Source organism: Peromyscus eremicus, chromosome 7, assembly GCF_949786415.1.
Source record: "Peromyscus eremicus chromosome 7, PerEre_H2_v1, whole genome shotgun sequence".
In the NCBI taxonomy this organism is placed as follows: domain Eukaryota; kingdom Metazoa; phylum Chordata; class Mammalia; order Rodentia; family Cricetidae; genus Peromyscus; species Peromyscus eremicus.
Window position 1 is genome coordinate 80457583 of NC_081422.1, and position 19852 is coordinate 80477434.

General features: G+C 37.5%; 1 protein-coding gene across 5 annotated transcripts in view; it reads left to right on the forward strand.

The window, feature by feature from the left end:
* Window positions 1-19852, forward strand: part of Dop1a (DOP1 leucine zipper like protein A) — a 106650-nt gene that overhangs the window by 65491 nt on the left and 21307 nt on the right. For all 5 annotated transcript variants that reach the window (XM_059268313.1, XM_059268315.1, XM_059268316.1 and 2 more), the window contains exons 16-26: window positions 244-518; window positions 1643-1795; window positions 3433-3530; window positions 4671-4930; window positions 6212-8198; window positions 9044-9155; window positions 9234-9416; window positions 10549-10674; window positions 13734-13868; window positions 16956-17011; window positions 18582-18686. In XM_059268313.1, coding sequence (XP_059124296.1) covers window positions 244-518; window positions 1643-1795; window positions 3433-3530; window positions 4671-4930; window positions 6212-8198; window positions 9044-9155; window positions 9234-9416; window positions 10549-10674; window positions 13734-13868; window positions 16956-17011; window positions 18582-18686 — 3490 coding nt within the window. The remainder of the gene's footprint in view (window positions 1-243; window positions 519-1642; window positions 1796-3432; window positions 3531-4670; window positions 4931-6211; window positions 8199-9043; window positions 9156-9233; window positions 9417-10548; window positions 10675-13733; window positions 13869-16955; window positions 17012-18581; window positions 18687-19852) is intronic.

Consider the following 19852-nt stretch of genomic DNA (forward strand, 5'->3'; position numbering starts at 1 on the left):
AGTAGGCATTAGATAGTATTTGTTGATAAAGTGCTTCTAAAGATAGGAAAATAGATTATATTAATTGGGACATGAAAGTATATATTTTTAAAAGTTTATGAAATTCTTATTAGTGCCTTATTTTTAAAGTTCTAAAGAATATTTGAGAAACCATGGTTTAAAGATGAAGGCCTGAAGTGGCATTGTTTGTCATTTTGAAATTAACTTAAAGCTAAATAACTATTTCATGCTCTTATGTTTCAGACTGTGAACATGCACACCCTCCACAATGGCTCCAGACTCTGATGAGTGCTTGTAGCCAAGCAAGTGATTTCAGTGTTCAGAGTGTTGCTGTGTCTCTAGTCATGGACCTGGTGGGACTGACTCAATCTGTTGCCATGGTCACTGGGGAAAGTATCAACAGCATGGAGCCTGCTCAACCCTTAAGTCCAAACCAAGGAAGAGTAGCTGTAGTTATCAGACCTCCTCTCACACAGGGCAATCTGAGGTACATAGCTGAGAAGACTGAATTTTTCAAGGTAAATTCCAAGAAACCCAGGTTGTATATGGCTAAGAATGTATGTATGATGCTTGACTTGGGGCACTGAAGTAAGGGAGGAAAGAGTTTCAACTCACCAAGAAGAAAGCGCATTTATACAATAGATATTTCTGTAGTAAGTGGATGTGAGACTTTTGTTTTAATAGAGTAGACCCTTGTTTTTCTAAAACTCCATGACAGGTTGTTCTGACTTCATGTTGTTTGATTACCTTTGGTGTACGAGGTCCTTCAGGAACAAGAGTGTACAATCTGATTTACACAGTGGTATAGGTGATTCCTTCACAGAGAACATGGAGTAGCTTTGAGCTCACTGCCTCCTACAGGGGGATTCTTCTACATTTGGGGGTTTTTAGACTCCATTTCAAGTAATTGCCCCCACCTGTCACTTCCTCTTGATAGAGTATAGTAGGTTCTATACTATCACGGTAAACCCTGAAGACTTTCCTTCTTACCAATGGCCTAGATCAAAGACTGGTATATGATAGCACATATAGCTCAAATCTGACTCATAAAACTCCATGGGCTTGGGATGTAGCTGAGTGATAGCACGCTTGCCTAGCATGCATGAGGCATTAGAGAAGAGCGTTAGTCTGTAACACACATTTCTAATAATTAAATTTGATGTGAGAATGTATCAATGTATTCTGGTGCTACTTTACTAAATATTAGTAAAGTAATCAAGAGTTCTTATGTAAGCCATGCAGAAACTGCCTGTTACATTGCTGATTTTAAAAGAAATATTAAACAAGTGTCAGCCTGGAGAGTTGGCTCAGTGGTTAAGAGCACTTGTTGCTCTTGCAGTGAACCCGAGTTCAATTCAAGTTCAATTCCTAGCACTGAATGGTGTTCAAAACTGTAACTCCAGTCCCAAGGGATGCAACAACCACTTCTCACTTTTATGGGCACCAGGCACACATGTGGTGCACTTACATACATGCAAGCAAAACACTCACCCATGTGAAATAAGTCTAAAGAAAAGGTTTTTGTTAATGTATTTTAAAAGATTCTAATGTTCAGTTAGCCAGCAAGTGAGCAGCAACTTTATAAAAGTTTGGCTTTTATAAAGATTGTATAATGCAGTCACTTTCACATCTTTTTCTGTAGCATGTAGCCTTGACATTATGGGACCAGCTGGGAGATGGGACACCTCAGCACCATCAGAAGAGTGTGGAACTGTTTTATCAGTTACATAATTTGGTTCCTTCTTCTAGCATCTGTGAGGACGTTATAAGTCAGCAGTTAACCCATAAAGATAAGGTAAGTCCTTCTCATCCTGCACATGTGCACACTCACACACACACACACACTTGCACACATACATGCACACACACGCACACACTCAAGCTCATAATGCCAAAAGATAAATTAAGGAACCTCTCTAGGAAAATTATTATACCTGGCATCTGAATAATCAGTAATAAAGAACATAATGGTAAATGAAAGTAATAGTGTTTGTTTTTTTAAAAAAATTTTAAATTCTAATTTGTGGCTCACCATATTATTTCAAAATTGTTCAGAAATCAAATTTTAGATCAAATCTTGTGTTTTACTTTCTATTTTACATTATGTATAAATCTAAAATAAATGATATACCTGTTAATTTTATCATACAATAATTCCTTTTTAAAATACTTGTTATAAGTTCTGAGTAAAGATACACACCCATGAAAAAGTTCAAACAATAGTGATTGATTTTTATATATTTCTATTGGTTGATGTATAAATACAAGCATCATAGGAAAACCATGTATTAAGCCCATAGATAAAGCAAGCACTCTTCTAACCTACCCCATGTAGATTTTTTTTAACAATTAAAATCTTACTTGTTGGGACTTTGCTTGAAGGGTTTTATAAATATTAGAGATCAAGTGTAAAACTCTGACACCATATTTTCACTGAATTTAAAATACATGGGTTTATTTTAGAAATTCATTGAATATAATTATTTTTGTGGGAGAAAAATATAATTTTTAAACTAAATGTTTATACTTAAAAAGAGAGAAATGCCTTGCATATGCATGATGTAATGGCATGCATGTTTTTAGCTGTCTGTGTTTCTTTATACAGTAATCACATTGATGAAAGTCTAAAGTAATTTTTGAGTTAAGGTGATGTTCTAGTTTGATTTCTGTTGCTGTAATAAAACATAATGATGAAGAGCAGCTTAGGAGAGGAAAGGGTTTATTTATTTGCCTTATACTTCCAGATCCCACTATCATTGAGGGAAGTCAGGACCATGAACAAGAAACTGGACGAACACTGCTATAGCTTGCTCTCTGGCTACGCACAGGCACATGCTTAGCTAACTAGCTGACTTGCTTGCTTACATGCTTGCATCTTCCTTTCTTCTTTCTTTTTTTGAGACAGGTTCTCTCTCTATAGCCCTGACTGGCCTGGCACTCACAGAGATCCACCAGTTTCTGCCTCCAGAGTGCTGGGATTACAGGTGTGTGCCATCACACCCACCTTCAGCTAGTCTTCTTTTGTAGCCCACAACAACCTGCCTAGGGATGCTTCCACAATGGGGCTGGACCCTCCAAGATCAATTAGCTATCAAGACAGTGTCTCGTAGACGTATCCTTAAGCCAGTCTGATCTAGGCAGTGCCTTATTTGAGGTTCTCTCTTCCCTGATAACTCAGGGCTGTATCAAGTTACAATAAAAACTAACCAGCACAGGTAAGATGACCCTTTAGGTTAAATATTTTTGTCTATATGCAAATATTTTGTTTGATTCTACTTCTAAGTTAGAAATGTACTAAAAGTTTATTGCAGTGTGTACTTGAGTACTGTGGTCATTAAATATGGTACTTGTAAACAGTTATACTGATTTTATTGAAATCACTTAATATCTTCATTTGAGAAGAAAAATAATTGAATTTCCCACTTTTCTCAGAAAATAAGGATGGAAGCACATTCAAAGTTTGCAGTTCTTTGGCATCTAACAAGGGATCTCCACATAAATAAGTCCTCTTTTGCACGTTCCTTTGACAGGTTGGTTACATTTCCTATTCATATTTTATAATTGGATGTCTTATTTGTTGTCTCTTCTTGAATTCTCTTTCAAGCTTGGCTAGAACAGGAGATGGGAATTTACTAGTTCTTTAAAAAATCTAAGTTATATTAAAATCCTTGGTCGTGTCACCTAGCCAGCAGATTTTTATTTGTAATCTCTAGAGAACCAAGTGCCCTTCCTTTCTTACATTGGACCACTGATCATCAAACTCCTGTTATGTGCCAAGCACCATTGTCTGATGACAGGAGTACAGAGTGCACCCAGCCTTCCCGAATCTATAGTCACACTGTTGAAAGATTAGTCAGTCATTCTCAATCCTCTGCCTTAACTGAAAGCACTGCCAAACCCCTCCAATGGATTTGAGAATATTGGTCTCCAGAGATGCTGGTGGACATATAGACCTAAAAGCAAATAGAGTTATTCATGCTTCAGATACTAGATTTGCCTTGATTCCAGGGTACATTCATAAGGTATCAGAAGATAGTAATCTTATCTTCAGGTCTTATAGAAGTGGCCATAAATCTAACTGTGATTACAACCCAACTTTGGATTAACCAATACTTTTCAGCCAGCAGCACCATTTTTAAAGGATTTTCTATTGAACCATCTGGCCAACCTACATAATGAACTAGGCCTTGAGCCAATTGCCTTACAGTAAGCTTCTAATTTGACAAGCACCTGCCCTAATCTGATGGCGAATGCACTTGAGGTCCACTAAAGTTAACTTGCTCACCCAAGACTCTACATGGGATTTGGATCTTGGGTTTTCTGATTTCAAACTATGGCTCAGACCTTTTATGGAATGTCATTACTTGAATTAAGTGCATTCTTTTGTCTCCTGAAGAGAATTGAGAGCAGAGTGGCCCTCACCATCATGAAAATAGCATTGAATTGCAGAAACTTTAGTGCATGATGATATCAGTGAAATATGTTACTAAGTAAGACTAAGTAAAACCTGTCTTGTAAAAGTAATATACATTTGTAATATTTTTAAATATAAATATATAAAAAGAGAAATGTTTTCTTAACTAGAAAAAATACTAAAAATGTTAACTTGAGAAAAATTCATAATTAAAAGTGTTTTTTTTCTTTGTTTTAATTGCTGGTGTTTATTTTAGGTCACTGTTCATCATGTTAGATAGCCTTAATAGTCTTGATGGTTCTACTAGCTCTGTGGGACAAGCCTGGCTGAACCAGGTGCTACAAAGACATGACATTGCAAGAGTGCTGGAACCATTGTTACTGCTCCTGCTTCATCCAAAAACTCAGAGGGTTTCAGTGCAGCGTGTGCAAGCAGAACGTTACTGGAGTAAGACCTCCTATTATCCGGGAGAGGAAAATGACAAGCATTTCATGCAAAATTTTACCTGCAACAATGGTAAAGGTCACAAAGTATCCCTCTAATTAGACTTAAGTTATTCAATATAAGTAAGATGTGACCACACAGTGATTGACAAGAGAATTGTGTGTGGAATTTTTTTCCATTATTTTTTCCCTTCTTCTTAGAGTCACATCTAGATTGGTCAAAACATGCTTTATCAGTAACTATCTTACTGAGTTCTTAGATCTCAATAATAAGTTGATTTCTCAGTAGAGGAATCGGCCACAGCTGTAGTCAGAGACACTCAATATTTTAGAAATACTTTAGAATTTATAAAGCAATCCAGATCCTGCAAATGCTCAGTGGATATTTCATGGGGAGACCTGTAACACACACTTTATGTGTGATAAGTCGTAAGTCATTTTCCTCATCTTTTATAGACAAATCACCTTATGGGGTCAGCTTATTTTATCAGTCATTCTGTTGATGTTCAGAAGGCTGTGACTTTCAGTCCCACAGATGGTAAATGGTGAAGCTCCAAACGATCATGCTTCTATTCCATTTCTAGTGTGGCAGACCAAGTCCTAGGTCCTCTATTTAGCTTTTATACTGCTTCCTGTGGATATTCTAAGAACTTGCACTACCCTGCTTATTGCCAAAACATTCAGGTCGTAGCACTCTGCTGGCCAATCTCTGTTGCTGAATTCTCCTCTGGGATCAGTCTCAGACTTCACCTGAGGTACCAGGACTTTGGTAGCATTTTGCTTTACTATGCATACAGTACCAAAACTCAAAACTTCAAATACCTTTTCTGAAATGTAACAAAGTTCTGCCTTACATGGTATGCAATGAAGAATTGTGTTTGTGGTCCCCTACTCATTTTAAGCTCCTCTTGGTTTCCAATCTGACACATGCTAGATAGTTCATAAATATTTGTTGAATTTGCACTAAAACCAAGGAAGTTATCGATGCTTTAAACTATATATTATATATAAATTTTTAGACCAGTAAAAGTAAAGGGGAGTAGCATATGAGGAGGAAAAAGTAATTTTAACCTGTAATTTTAAAGAATGTCTTATTTTAGAGAAAAAGGTAAAATATTATGTTCTGTCTGTTAAGTGTACTTTTGTCATTAAGTTACAAATTCTAATAATAGTCATCTACATGGTCATCTTATTTAAAAGTTCTAAGATAATAGTAAACTGTAATTTTAATCAGAGGATATAAGTAGTTGATGAAAATAATGATGACAGTTTTTTAATTTGATCTACTTTCTGTATTTATCTATCTTAATACCTTTTCTGTTTTTCCTCCTTTACTATTTATGTCACTTGCCAGTAAACCAGGTACACCTCATTGCATCAAAAGGAAATGGTGAAAAGCCTCTGACTATGGATGAAATAGAGAACTTCAGCCTCACTGTTAATCCATTGAGTGACAGACTTTCTCTCCTCAGCACCAGCAGTGAGACAATTCCAATGGTTGTATCTGACTTTGACCTCCCAGATCAGCAGATGGAAATACTTCAGAGCTCTGACTCTGGGTGTTCTCAGTCTTCTGCCGGAGACAACTTTAGTTATGAAGTTGATCCTGAAAATGTGAATGCTCATGAGGATTCTCTCATGGCAAAGGCAAGCTCCCCAGATGATGACGTTCAGCAAGTGGTCTTTGACCTGATATGTAAAGTTGTGAGTGGCCTGGAAGCAGAATCTGCATCAGTTACATCTGAGTTAGAAATAGAATCTCTGCTGCCAAAGAGTAGTGATTTAGATGCAGGTATAGAGGCCACTAAAAGTGAAGATCAGGCCCCTCAACACAGTCAGCATGCTCTGCTGAGTGACGACAGCCCTCAGTTTCTCTCTGTGTCTGTAGAGGAAGGCTGTGAGTGCTTGGCCAATGGGATCTCCCGAAATAGCTCCTCACCTTGCATTTCAGGAACAGCGCAGACTCTCAACGATTCTTCTGTTTCCACAGAAACCAAATCTAGACAAAGGAGTCACAGTAGTATTCAATTTAGCTTCAAAGAAAAATTATCAGAAAAAGTCTCAGAGAAAGAAACAATTGTTAAAGAATCAGGCAAACAACCAGGCGCAAAACCCAAGGTAAAGCTTGCCAGAAAAAAGGATGAAGACAAAAAAAAAGCTACCGGTGAGAAAATGAAACAAACAAATGTATTCTTCAGTGATGGCCTGGACTTAGAGAACTGGTATAGCTGTGGTGAGGGCGAAATTTCTGAAATTGAGAGTGACATGGGTTCTCCAGGATCACGGAAATCTCCCAATTTCAACATCCATCCTCTCTACCAACATGTGCTCCTGTATCTGCAGTTGTATGATTCATCAAGAACTCTGTATGCTTTTTCTGCCATCAAATCCATCTTGAAAACTAACCCCATTGCTTTTGTAAATGCCATTTCAACCACAAGTGTAAATAATGCTTATACTCCTCAGTTGTCACTGCTTCAGAATCTATTGGCCAGACACCGAATCTCTGTGATGGGCAAAGACTTCTATAGTCACATTCCAGTGGATTCAAATCATAACTTCCGGAGTTCCATGTACATTGAAATTCTTATTTCTCTCTGCTTATACTATATGCGTAGCCATTACCCAACTCATGTCAAGGTCACTACCCAAGACCTAATAGGCAATCGAAACATGCAAATGATGAGTATAGAAATCTTGACTCTCCTCTTTACAGAGCTAGCAAAAGTAATAGAAAGCTCTGCAAAGGGTTTCCCTAGTTTTATCTCTGATATGCTGTCTAAATGCAAAGTTCAGAAGGTAATTCTTCATTGTTTGCTGTCGTCTATCTTCAGTGTACAGAAATGGCACAGTGAAAAAATTGCAGGTAAGAACATGGTTGCTGTGGAAGAAGGCTTCTCAGAAGACAGCCTCATCAATTTCTCAGAGGATGAGTTAGACAATGGCAGCACACTCCAGTCACAGCTTCTTAGGGTACTTCAGAGGCTAATTGTTCTAGAACACCGGGTGATGACGATTCCTGAAGAGAATGAAGCAGGTTTTGATTTTGTTGTGTCTGATCTGGAACACATCAGTCCCCATCAGCCTATGACTTCTCTTCAGTATTTGCACGCTCAGCCAATCACGTGTCAAGGCATGTTCCTCTGTGCAGTGATCAGAGCTTTGCATCAGCACTGTGCATGTAAGATGCATCCACAGTGGATTGGTTTGATCACATCTACTCTGCCTTACATGGGAAAAGTTCTGCAGAGAGTTGTGGTTTCTGTGACACTACAGCTGTGCAGGAACTTGGACAATCTAATTCAGCAGTACAAATACGAAACAGGATTATCTGACAGTAGGTAATGATTGATTTTAGCTTTGTTGTTAGTGACAGTTTTCATAGATATGTCATGTCTCCTTCGATGTCACAATTTGAGTGGAATATAGGGTATAGCTCTGGGAGACTGGGTATTAAGCTGTAGAAGACCCTCAGTTTGATCCCTAGCACCACCACAAAGACACAAAACCAAAAACCAACTAGTAGGAAATGAAATAGTGGTTGTGAGTATGTTGTAAATAGTATACCATTTTTAAAAATAAGAAAGTTCAGCTCTAGTATTTTATTGAGTATCAGTAAAAGAGATCTAGAAACTTTTTTTTTTTTCTTTCAAGGATCAAAGTTGAATTAGATGTTCTTTTTGCTCAACTGGCAAAAAAAAAAAATTTTCACCAGTCCTTATCCAGTTTATTACCTAAACACAAGTTAATTTGTAGCTGAAGTTAATTTAAGTTTTAAAGTATTTTTCCCCATCTAATTTTGTTGTAAGTTTCCCAGGTATGGTGGTAAACTGTGTCTCAGCCATATTCAAAATTGATCTGTGAATAGTTAGGCAAATGTTTAGTAGACTGGTATCTGGTTTTCCTCTAGGAAAACCGCAGCTGATGTGCCTGGCATTCCCCAGTGGGGGAGGTTCACAGTGGCTATATTTGTTTACTTTATATATTGTTGTTTAGCCAAAAAGAACTCTGGTGCAGTTAGATCAGCTCACTTACAGATAGGAAATAATAAGCCCCTACTATATTCTTTTGCTATTATTCATGTTTGTTGAGTGCCTACTGTGTATCTGGCATATACTGGGCATTTACTAGTGGCAAATTATAAAGTATGCTTTCACAGACCCTCTGTTTCATACATTGTTTTCAGGCCTTTGTGGATAGCATCAGTTATTCCACCAGATATGATTCTTACTCTTTTGGAAGGGATCACAGCCATAATCCATTATTGCTTGTTGGATCCGACTACCCAGTATCATCAAGTAAGACTTCATAGACATTTGCAGTCTTCTTAAAGACCAGCCACACTTCGTAAGTAACTGTTTTTCTCTGCTTAATAGCTTTTGGTCAATGTAGACCAGAAACACTTGTTTGAAGCTCGCAGTGGAATCCTCTCAATCCTTCACATGATTATGTCCTCTGTAACTCTGCTCTGGAGCATACTGCACCAGGCTGATGCTTCAGAAAAGATGACGGTCGCTGCATCTGCATCTGTTACTACAATCAATCTGGGAGCCACAAAGGTTAGATGATGCACACTTCATCAGTAGAGCACATGTATCTATTTGAGGACTTTCTTCAAAACGTGTGACTAACTTAGGTAGTGTATGTGACACCCCATGCACATTGAGTAGTAAATAGTTGTGTTAACCATTTTAAGGGATGCAAACCAGTAGGTTCTTTAGGCAAATCTATAAAGTTGTGAAACTTTCACAGTTCAGTTTTCAGTTATGTCTTTTATTATAGAACAACTCTGTGTGTGCTTGCACTTGCTCACTTTTCCATCCCCAAACCATAATCAACGTCACTCTGTTTTCTCTTCACATTTGTTTGATTTTTCTGGATATTACATGGAAGTGAGTTAATACATATTTGGTTTTCTGTGTCTAGCATCTTTCATTTGATGTTTTTGAAGTTTGTTCTTACATGTTATAATTTCTCCCTCTTTTAATACATTTTAAACTGACATTTTACTACACACTTTCCCCCACTTCCAAGAAAATAGTTCAGCAGTGTGTTCAAAGAATCCAAAATTTTATAGTCAAGATTGGCATATGCTAGTAATTCTAGACTCACAATAAGAAAATCTATGTTTGAGGCACACTTGAGCTACCTGGAATTTTTGAGGACAGCCTGTGTTACATAGTAAAGCACTTTCTCAAAGTTTCATAGTCTTAGACTTAATAAACTAATTTAGAAATAAATTCTAAAGTAAAGTTATGCACAGTGTGTATTGCAGCATCAATGGCAAGGAAGCTCCTAAATGGTAATTAAAGTTGGGGATAAATTTTTCAAACTAGATAAACTTAGGTTCATACTGTGTTTTTCTAGTATCTAATCATGGTAATAAGTTGTCAATTTTATGGACAACTAATTTGTTTTGTTTTTCTTTTAAATTTTGTTTCCTTGTAAAATTAAAATATTCATGATTATAACTCCTGTTTTGAGTCAGGGTCTTATTATATAAATAGTCCAGGCTTGCTTTGAATTGATCCTTCTGCCTCAGACTGCAGAATGTTGAGTATGCACTACCATGTCCAGTGACAGCTATTAACATGTTTCAAGGTTTCTCTACTATTGCTGAATTAAATGTTTTATCTAGTTATTAATGTTCATGTGTTTTATTTTACTTGTGAAATGCTTAACCTGTTTTAGAACTTAAGACAACAAATCCTGGAATTATTGGGACCCATTTCAATGAATCATGGTGTTCATTTCATGGCTGCCATTGCATTTGTATGGAATGAAAGAAGACAGAATAAAACCCCTTCCCGAACCAAGGTATGATATTCATAATTAAACATGTGATACTCTTTTTACTTGGTAAAGCCATGCTTATTTATTTCATTTTGTATGTACTGATTTTTAAATTCTCCATGGGTTACACTGGAAAAATAAAAGCTTGTCTACAGCTCTTGATAATGACTTATTGCCTAAAGTTTTATTAAAACTTGGTATAGAGTGTGAAAGATTGTATTTTAGGACTAGAAAACTATCTCAGTGCTGGAGCACTGGTCTTGCATGTACAAGGCCATAAGTTCAACCTCAGCAGTGAAAAAAAAAAAAGGTGTTAGTGAGACAGAAAGAGAAATCAGCTATATTATCCAATTTGTCACTATATTTCAGGTAGCAATTATAATGTGTACTTTTTAATCTAGTAACTTGGGGTACAAAGCAAAGATTGGAGAGAGTTTTCATCTGTGTTGTTGTTTTTCATTATCTGATGTCTTTTAAGTTGTTACTGTCTCTAAATGTAATTCCTATGTTGGTTTTGACTGGATTATATGAGTGAAAATTTTGTTTACTTTGTGAGTTTGAAATCTAGAAAAGGTGTTTTATATTGGAAATAAGTCATAGTATATTAGACTAATAATGATAGGAAATCATTTTCTCTCATACAAAATACATGATTGGTGCACCTACAAGTCTCTGACTTGTCGTTTCGTTCACATTACACATTACATATGTATTGACATCCCTGAAGTAAGAAAAAGAAACATTGTATTTTAGTTCTGTAACAAAAACAAAGAAGTAAATACCTGAAATGGAGTGTAAGCTTAAAGATAAGGAATATAGTGGAAAAGAGTAGTAAGTTAAGGCATGATACTGGATACTTAATATCTTCTTGCAGAAATAAAGAACAAAATCATAGGAGGAGAAAAATATTATAGAAATAGTACAAGAAATTCCTTAACAATGAAAGAAATAAATTTTCAGGCCATGCTCATCACTTAAAAGATACCTACATAAAATTCAGTACGTCCTTTCAGAAACATTGGGGGTAAAGAGAAGATGCTAGAATCTTAAAAGCGGGGGAATAATTTAAAAAAAAAAAAAAACTGTCCCATTCAAAGGAATAGTGTTAAGACTTCACCCTAGCAACACTGGAAACTTTAATGTAAAATTAGTCTGAACACACAATTCCATAGCCAGCCAAACTTACTAGAGGCTTTTTCAGCCATGTACTGTGCCACTAGTGTGCAAGGCCACTAGTTCACTCTTTATTCAAGATGACGAGGAGATATCACTTCAACCTTGGATAACAACTCTAGAGTTTCAGGCCCAGGCAGAGCCAAGAGACACCCAAGCAAGAGTGTCTTAAGCAGGGGGAAAACTGAGAGGATTATATGTGATTATAGGAAATTCATCATTGTCAGAGCTTTTTGTTTCTTTTAATTTATTTATTTTTATGTGCATTGGTGCTTTGCCTGTGTAAGGGTGTCCAGTCATGTGAAACTGTCGTTATAGACAGCTGTGATTCCCATGTGGGTGCTGGGAATTGAACCTAGGTCCTCTAGAAGAACTGTCAGTGTTTCTAACCGCTAAGCCATCTCTCCAGCCCATTGTCAGAGCTTTTAGGGATGATTTTTTTTCTGTGTGTGTGCGTGCACACCTGTGTTTGCACAAGTATGTTACATGTCTGTGTATGTGGAAGCCAGCAGACAACCTCACGAATGAATTTTTGATAAAAAATGAACCACCGGCTGGGTAGTGGTGGGAGGTAGCACTTGGGAGGCAGAGGCAGGCGGATCTCCGTGAGTTCGAGGCCAGCCTGGTCTACAGAACAAGATCTAGGAAAGGCACCAAGCTACACAGAGAAACGCTGTCTAAAAAAAAACAAAACAAAACAAACAAAAATGAACCATACCAAAACAGCTTTGTAGTACTTCTGGGGGGAAATCAACATAGTACAAGAAGGAAACATCCATAGCATAATCATTGTCATAGCCTTGAGTATTCATTTGAACCTGGGTACTGATGTAAGTGAGATCTGATAATTACTCTAAAGGATGAGGAAAACTCTCTAAGACAATTAAATCTTTGTCTTCTGACTGAGGTTTCATTTTTAATATTGAATCTGGAAAAAGAAAAAGCATGAAAGAGCAAAAAATAGCATTCCAGGATAATAGAAAGTAACTAGCAGAATGGAGCTGGCTCCTTTAAGGTCCATGGTAAATAGAGCAGGTCCTGATATAGTTTTGTTTTGTTTTCCTATAAGACTTGTTGGGGAATATTATTTTAAGGTGTGTTACTTTTGCTTATGTTGCACTTGTTTAACTCTGAAGCTGTGTTACTGTGCCTATCTAGAACACCTGATGGTCTCATAAAGTGCTGAATGGCCAATAGCAAGGCAAGAGAAAGAATAGGAGGGGCTGCAGGCAGAGAGAATTAATAGAAGGAGAAGCCTGGGGGAGATCTAAAAGCAAGAGAAGGAAAAGGACATCAGGGGCCAGCCACTCAGCTACACAGTAAGCCATGGAGTAAGAAATAATAAAGGTAGACAGAAATAGAGAAAGGTAAAAGCCCAAAGGCAAAAGCTAGATGGAGTAATTTAAGTAAAGCTGGCTAGCAACAAGCCAGGCTAAGTAAGGCTGGACATTTATAATTAAGAATAAGCCTCTGTATGTGATTTATTTGAGCTGAGTGGTGAGTCCCCCCAAAAGAATAAAGAGCAAAAAACAAACAACAACTTGTTCTATTTGGTTTGGATTTATTTATTTGTGTGTGGATGTGCACGTGCCATGGTACACATGTGCATGGTCAAAGGACAAGCTACAGGAGTTGTTAACTCTTTCCACTATTGTGAATCCTGGGGATTGAACTCCCGTGGTCAGCTGGATGGCAAATACCTTTATGCATTGCGTCATCTTGCTAGCCCTGATTTTTATTTTTATGAGGTAAGATTCATGTATTGATTTTAAAAATTAAATTTAATCACAAGTAGTCAAGGGACATCTTTATATTAAGAAAGTCCATAAAATGGTCCTTCTGTGACTTCTCTTAAAAGATTTACATATGCACACCCCTGCATAAATACTTGACTGTGATGTGTTCTCCAGGTGATTCCTGCAGCCAGTGAAGAACAGCTTTTACTAGTAGAACTGGTTCGCTCCATCAGCGTCATGAGAGCAGAAACTGTTATCCAGACTGTGAAAGAAGTTTTAAAGCAGCCTCCAGCCATAGCCAAGGACAAGGTAAGAAAGCTTTGCTTTTGTTTAGAATTCAGTTTCAGAAATGGAGCTGACGAGTAAGAATTTTTTTGTAATTTCATTGTGGTTATTGCACAGCACTCATAAAAAACTTGGAGTTCCTTGCTAGTCTAATCATTCCCGCAGCCAGTGATGAACAGGTAACTGTTTTTCTCTCCATATGTACATCAGGAACTGTGGGACTAGATTCCTAGTAAGGATTTTCTGTCCATTAGAAGAACACAGGAGCCTCAGCCTAAAATATACTTTCTAGGTTTCACAGCTTCCTTGAGGCTTCTTTTCCAGTGAGTTTTCAATTCTGTAAACTCCCAAAGTTTTGCCATAATCACTGTTCCAGACATCATTTCTTGACTCTGTATAAAATTGTACTTTGTGATTGTGAGGTCTGGGCTCCAGAGCCAGGGAAGGGAGGCATCAGGATGCTGGGAGGGTAAAGAAAATGTGATGAGCAGTAGACAAATACAGCATACTTTTATTTTTTGGTGTACAGCCCAATAGGCAGGCACATGACACATGCTCCCCCACACATAGGCTGCCAAACAAGTAAGCATACACAGTCCAGTGAGCACATTCAGGTAAGAACACTCTGATCACAAGGGTAGTTTATACAAAATTAACACAAATATGGCATTTTGACAAAAAAAAAGTGTTTCTATAACAAATTTTACATCCCTGCTTATCCTGGGTTCCCTGACATCCAGTGTCAGCTGTCATTATCTGATATACCATATCAGTGCCATGTTATCTAAACCTCACTGCAGCCTTCAGTTCTCTGAGAGCACCACAGGAAATAGATGTGACCATCTCTCCACTCACATTGCTAGTCTCTAGCTGGGAAACAGGTCTATGTATAGGAAGTGAGGAACGGCTCTGCTTTCTCTGATTTATCCAACAATGCTACAAGTTCTTAATTTTGTAGATTTACCAACCACAAACGTGAGACTTGGAACCATGCCAAAAAGTATAATCATATCTTTAGGGATTATTACATATATCTGAAAATAATTGATTCTTTTGTTCTTCTTGAATTGCCCAAAGAAAAGGTGTGTTTGTCAATAGTGAGTGATTTTACTATCTTTGTTGTGGTGCTAAGGGATCAAACTCAGGGCCTCATGCAAGTTAGCCAAATGCTCTGACACTGAGTTATATCCCCACCCCTCTTATAAACTATTTCAATAGTTACCTGACTATTCGGAAAGCACCTCTGGAGCATTTGTCCTGAGGTTTTTAGTTTGCATGTGAAAGCTTGGTTCTGTGTAGTAATTTGAGGTAGATAATGGGCTTCGTACACATGAGGGCCAAGAATACAGAAACTAACCCTCTCCAGACCAGTGCTGCCTTTTACTGTAGTTAGTTGTTTTTACTCTTTACTTCTTTGGGAGACCTGCCACCCAGCTCCCAAATAAATACATGGAAGCTTATTCTTATTTATGAGTGCCTGGCCTTACCTTGGCATATTTCTATCCAGCTTTTCTTTTCTTTTTTCTTTCTTTCTTTCTTTTTTTTTTTTCTTTTGGTTTTCTGAGACAGGGTTTCTCTGTGTAGTTTTGGTGCCTGTCCTGGATCTTGCTCTGTAGACCAGGCTGGCCTGAAACTCACAGTGATCTGCCTGGCCCTGCCTCCCAAGTACTGGGATTAAAGGCGTGCGCCACTGCCGCCCGGCCTTAGCCAGCTTTTCTTAACATAAATTATCCCATCTACCTTTTGCCTCTGGTCTTTTTCCTTTTCTTACTTCTGTGATCTTACTTTCACTCTTACTCCATGGCTGGTTGTGCAGCTGGCCGCTGGAGTCCTCCTCTCCTTGTTCCCTTGCTTCTTGCTGTCTTTTGCTTCATCCTGATTTCTCCTTCTGTTTATTCTCTCTGACTGACAGCCCCACCTATCCATCCTTTCTCCTGTCCAGATATTGGCCATTCAGCTCTTTATTAAACCAATCACGTTTTTTAGACAGACAAAGTAACACAGCATCACAAAGTTAAAATAATTGCAACATAAAAGAATGCAACACATCTTTACATCATTAAACAAATGTTCCACAGTATAAACAAATGTAACACATCTTAAAATAATATTCCACAACACCTTACTAAATGTGTTGTGTAGTGAAAAGGAAATGTTTGAGGAGGTAGTTGGAACAAAACAAAAAGTATGATTGGCAAATATCAGTGAGCATCAATTCCTTTTTATTTACTTTTTGCTTTTACTGACTTTCAAAGGCAGGTACAGTATGTTTTAGAATTTATTCAACATTATCTTTTTAATATTAATTTTTCTTTATTAAGAATTTCATACAGAAATCCAAAGCTATCTTTAATGATTATATTTTAGGTGATTAAGACTTAAGTAATTTTACACTGGAGAAGTGGCTCAGTGGTTAGAAATACTTGTTACTCTTGTAGAGGACCTTGAGTTAGGTTCCCAGAACACACATGGCAGCTCACAACCACCTCTAACTCAAACTTCAGGGGATACAATGTCCACTTTCGGTCTCCAGAGGCACCTGCATGCATGTGGTGAACATACATACCCTTAGGCACTCACATAAGCTAAAAATTTAAAACGTAAATCATTTTTAAAAAGGTGTTAGTTGTTTTAAAAAGTTTTAAAAGGAATTAATCGTAATCTGACTATACTGATTTAACAGTGCACTAAAATGGACTTACATACATATCTAATCTAAAATTCTCAACCTAATTCTGATGGCACCAAATCTAAGCTGATTAAAACGGATATAGCTGTGATGGTTTTGGAATGAATGACCATTTAAAAATGACTGGAAGAATTATTTTGATAAGATAAACCTCTTCAACTTTCTTCCCACATCTCAAAAATTGATAATCTATGAGTCATTTTAATAGCCATGTCAGTCTGTCTATTTTCTGTATTTTCAATAGCTCTTGTATTATAAATTTTCCTTACTAAGAACGAGGAACTGCATGATTTTTTTAAATGACAAACCAGTGTTTTATTTTTTTTATGAAAAACCAATAGGACAAGTCAGAGTAGTTGCAACAATGGAAAAGCAAAGTCATCATTTTGCTTCACTGTAAAACTAATTTCTTTTGTTTATAGAAACATCTTTCTCTGGAAGTCTGCATGCTTCAGTTTTTCTATGCTTATATACAAAGGTAAGACGCTGATGTAGACCTTTCCATACTCAGTTGCCACCTGTAAAGCTTAGGAAGCTATAAAGAAAAGCACTGGAGTTCTTTCCAAAAGTAGTGCATTTGCTCTTGTTACTGTTGTTTCCTCTGAAGGGAAAGGAAGAAGCTGTACAGCAAAAATGTTGTGGCTGTTAATGGGACTCATGGGCAGGCTACTGAGGGAGGAGTGCAAACCCCACACTCCAAAGATGTGAATAACACATGGATATTAAATAGTGAACTGCAGGAAACTGACAACCTGTAGATGAAATTCTAAACAGTCTTATTAAACAAGAAACAAAAGCCCCAGAAGTCAGAGCACTAGCGAATAGCCTTTAGCTTACCAGTCGCTGCTATCCTTCCCCTGAGAGAGAGAGAGAGACCTTCTCCTGTGTGACCCGTCTTTTTATTGCCTTTCTGTTCTCATTGGTTCTAAACCCAACCACATGACTTCCTCGTCACTACCTGTCTATACAGACCTCCAGGTCTCTGTGGTTGGTACTGGGATTAAAGGTGTGTGTCTCCATGCTGGCTCTGTCCTTGAACACACAGAGACTTTGCCTGCCATGTGATCGGATTAAGGGCATGTGCTACCACTGCCAGACTTCTGCTAAATGGCATGCTATTAGCTCTGACTCCCAGGCAACTTTATTTATTAACCTACAAATAAAATCACATTTCAGCACAAATAAAATATCACCATAGACAACTTTCTCTTGAAATGTTTGCTGCCTCTAAACTGATTACCATTTTGATTGATAGAGGTGAATGTGTAGCAATCCACTTTGATTGTCTTTTTGAAAAAGGAAAAAAAAATGGGTTTGGACATGGTATTGCATGACTTTAATCCCAGCACTTAGAGGCAGAAGCAGGCAGAACTCTATGAGCTTGAGGCCAACCTAGTCTACATATTGAGTTTCAGGATAGCCAGAGACTATTTATAAATAAATGAATAAATAAATTTATGAATAAATAAGTAAATAAATAGTTGAAAATATCTTCATGTTTGGTGTTCACTTTTGCTATTAGCTGACCCTGAACAGAGGCAGTATTCTAATACAATTCTTCCTTAAGAACCTGAATCTTAATCTTCCCTAATGGAGCAACTGCATTAATTTGTGCCTAACATTGATAAGTTGGGGTTTTGGTGTATTTACATGGATGGTGACTGAGAGCAAGAACTGCATAAAGTCTCTGTTTAGGTGCAGGTGGGGTAAAGATTGGACTGAAGCAGAGGTCATGCTCATTTCTCTATCCGTTGGAACATTGGTGTGCAGTGCAGATGGACTATAGTTTAAAAGAATTAATGCAGTTATTTTGTTTTTGAGAGTGTATGTGATAAGAGATCTCTGTTGCAAATTAAGAAATCACATCAAGTATTTTAAATGTGCTTCCTTTTCTTAATAGAAAGTAAAAGATTTTAGAAATTCTGTTCTTTAATAGTCTATAAAAGTTTAAATGCTTCAGATAATTTAGAACATGTGTTAAGAATTATAAGAAGACATGAGAAAATTAAAGTTTACTGTGGTTTCTATCAAATGGGTTTATCTTTCAGAATCCCAGTGCCCAATTTAGTGGACAGTTGGACATCACTATTGGTCCTTCTGAAAGATTCTATACAGCTGAGTCTTCCAGCCCCGGGGCAGTTTCTTATACTTGGGTAAGTAATCTGTTAACAGTGTATGATTTTGAAGGGTTAGAAATGTAGCTCAGTAGAAGAGCAAATGCTTATTATGCAAAGTAACCTGAGTTCAGTCTCCAGCAGCATGCACACAAATACATATCTATACATATGTGTACATACATACACATGCATACATATAATTTTAATAAAGGCATAATCCTCACTATATTGATGGCTGAAGAACATGTTTTGTGTGGCATGTCATCTGTCTATCTGTTCACAAGCATCTTGAGGTGCAGATCCAGACATATAAGGTCTGTAAGTGGGAGGAGATAGGAAGGAATACAGTGTGTTTAGACATATACAAGATGTAGAACACGTAATACATAAATATTAGAACCAGTCATCATTTGGAATCAGTAGGGAAGCACTGTGGGGAAAATACGGGTGAGTGTGCACCATGCTAAAAGGAACTTCACAGAAGAGAGAGGGGCACTGAATCATGCACATAAATAGTCTTGTAAAAGTCTATTTCTTCTTGTGTCTTGGCGTTTCTAGATCTAAGCTAATAGATACAGATTTTTTTTTTAATTTGGTAAATGCCAGTCACCCTTGCCTCACTAACAGTAAGCATCACCCTGAGTAGTGTCAGGTTTGGGAATGCATAACAGCTGTACAACAAAAACGTGTTAAGTGAATCACAATGGTAAGAGTAAAAGCCTTGATTAAAGACAGGGAAGAAAAGGATATACTGAGACAAGCTACATTGTCTGGTTTAGTGATGGTGTGTCACAGGCAGAGAAATAATAAGAAATTAGGGTGAGTAACAGGAGATGGGAGCTGCTTGAGAAGAAGCTTGAATTTCATTGGATAATATTGGTAATGAGTGAGAGATCGGTATAAGTGCAGATTGTAAGGAGAGGGTGGTACTCCTTATGATCAGGGCGAGGAATTTATTTCAGTGGGAGGTGAGGAGGTGTGAATAACTGATGTTGGCATTTAGAAAACAGGAAATAGAAGGAAAAGGAGCTAGAAAGGGAGTTCTCAGAAAATATAAAAAGTGAGGTGTAGTTTGTGTGGCATCTGTAAAGGAAGGTTAAGATGCTGAGGAAGGAGTTGACTCGGAGAATAGAGCACTTGCAGTGAAAGCAAGAGGACCTGAGTTGGGATCCACAGAACCTACATGAAGTCCAGTGCAGCTG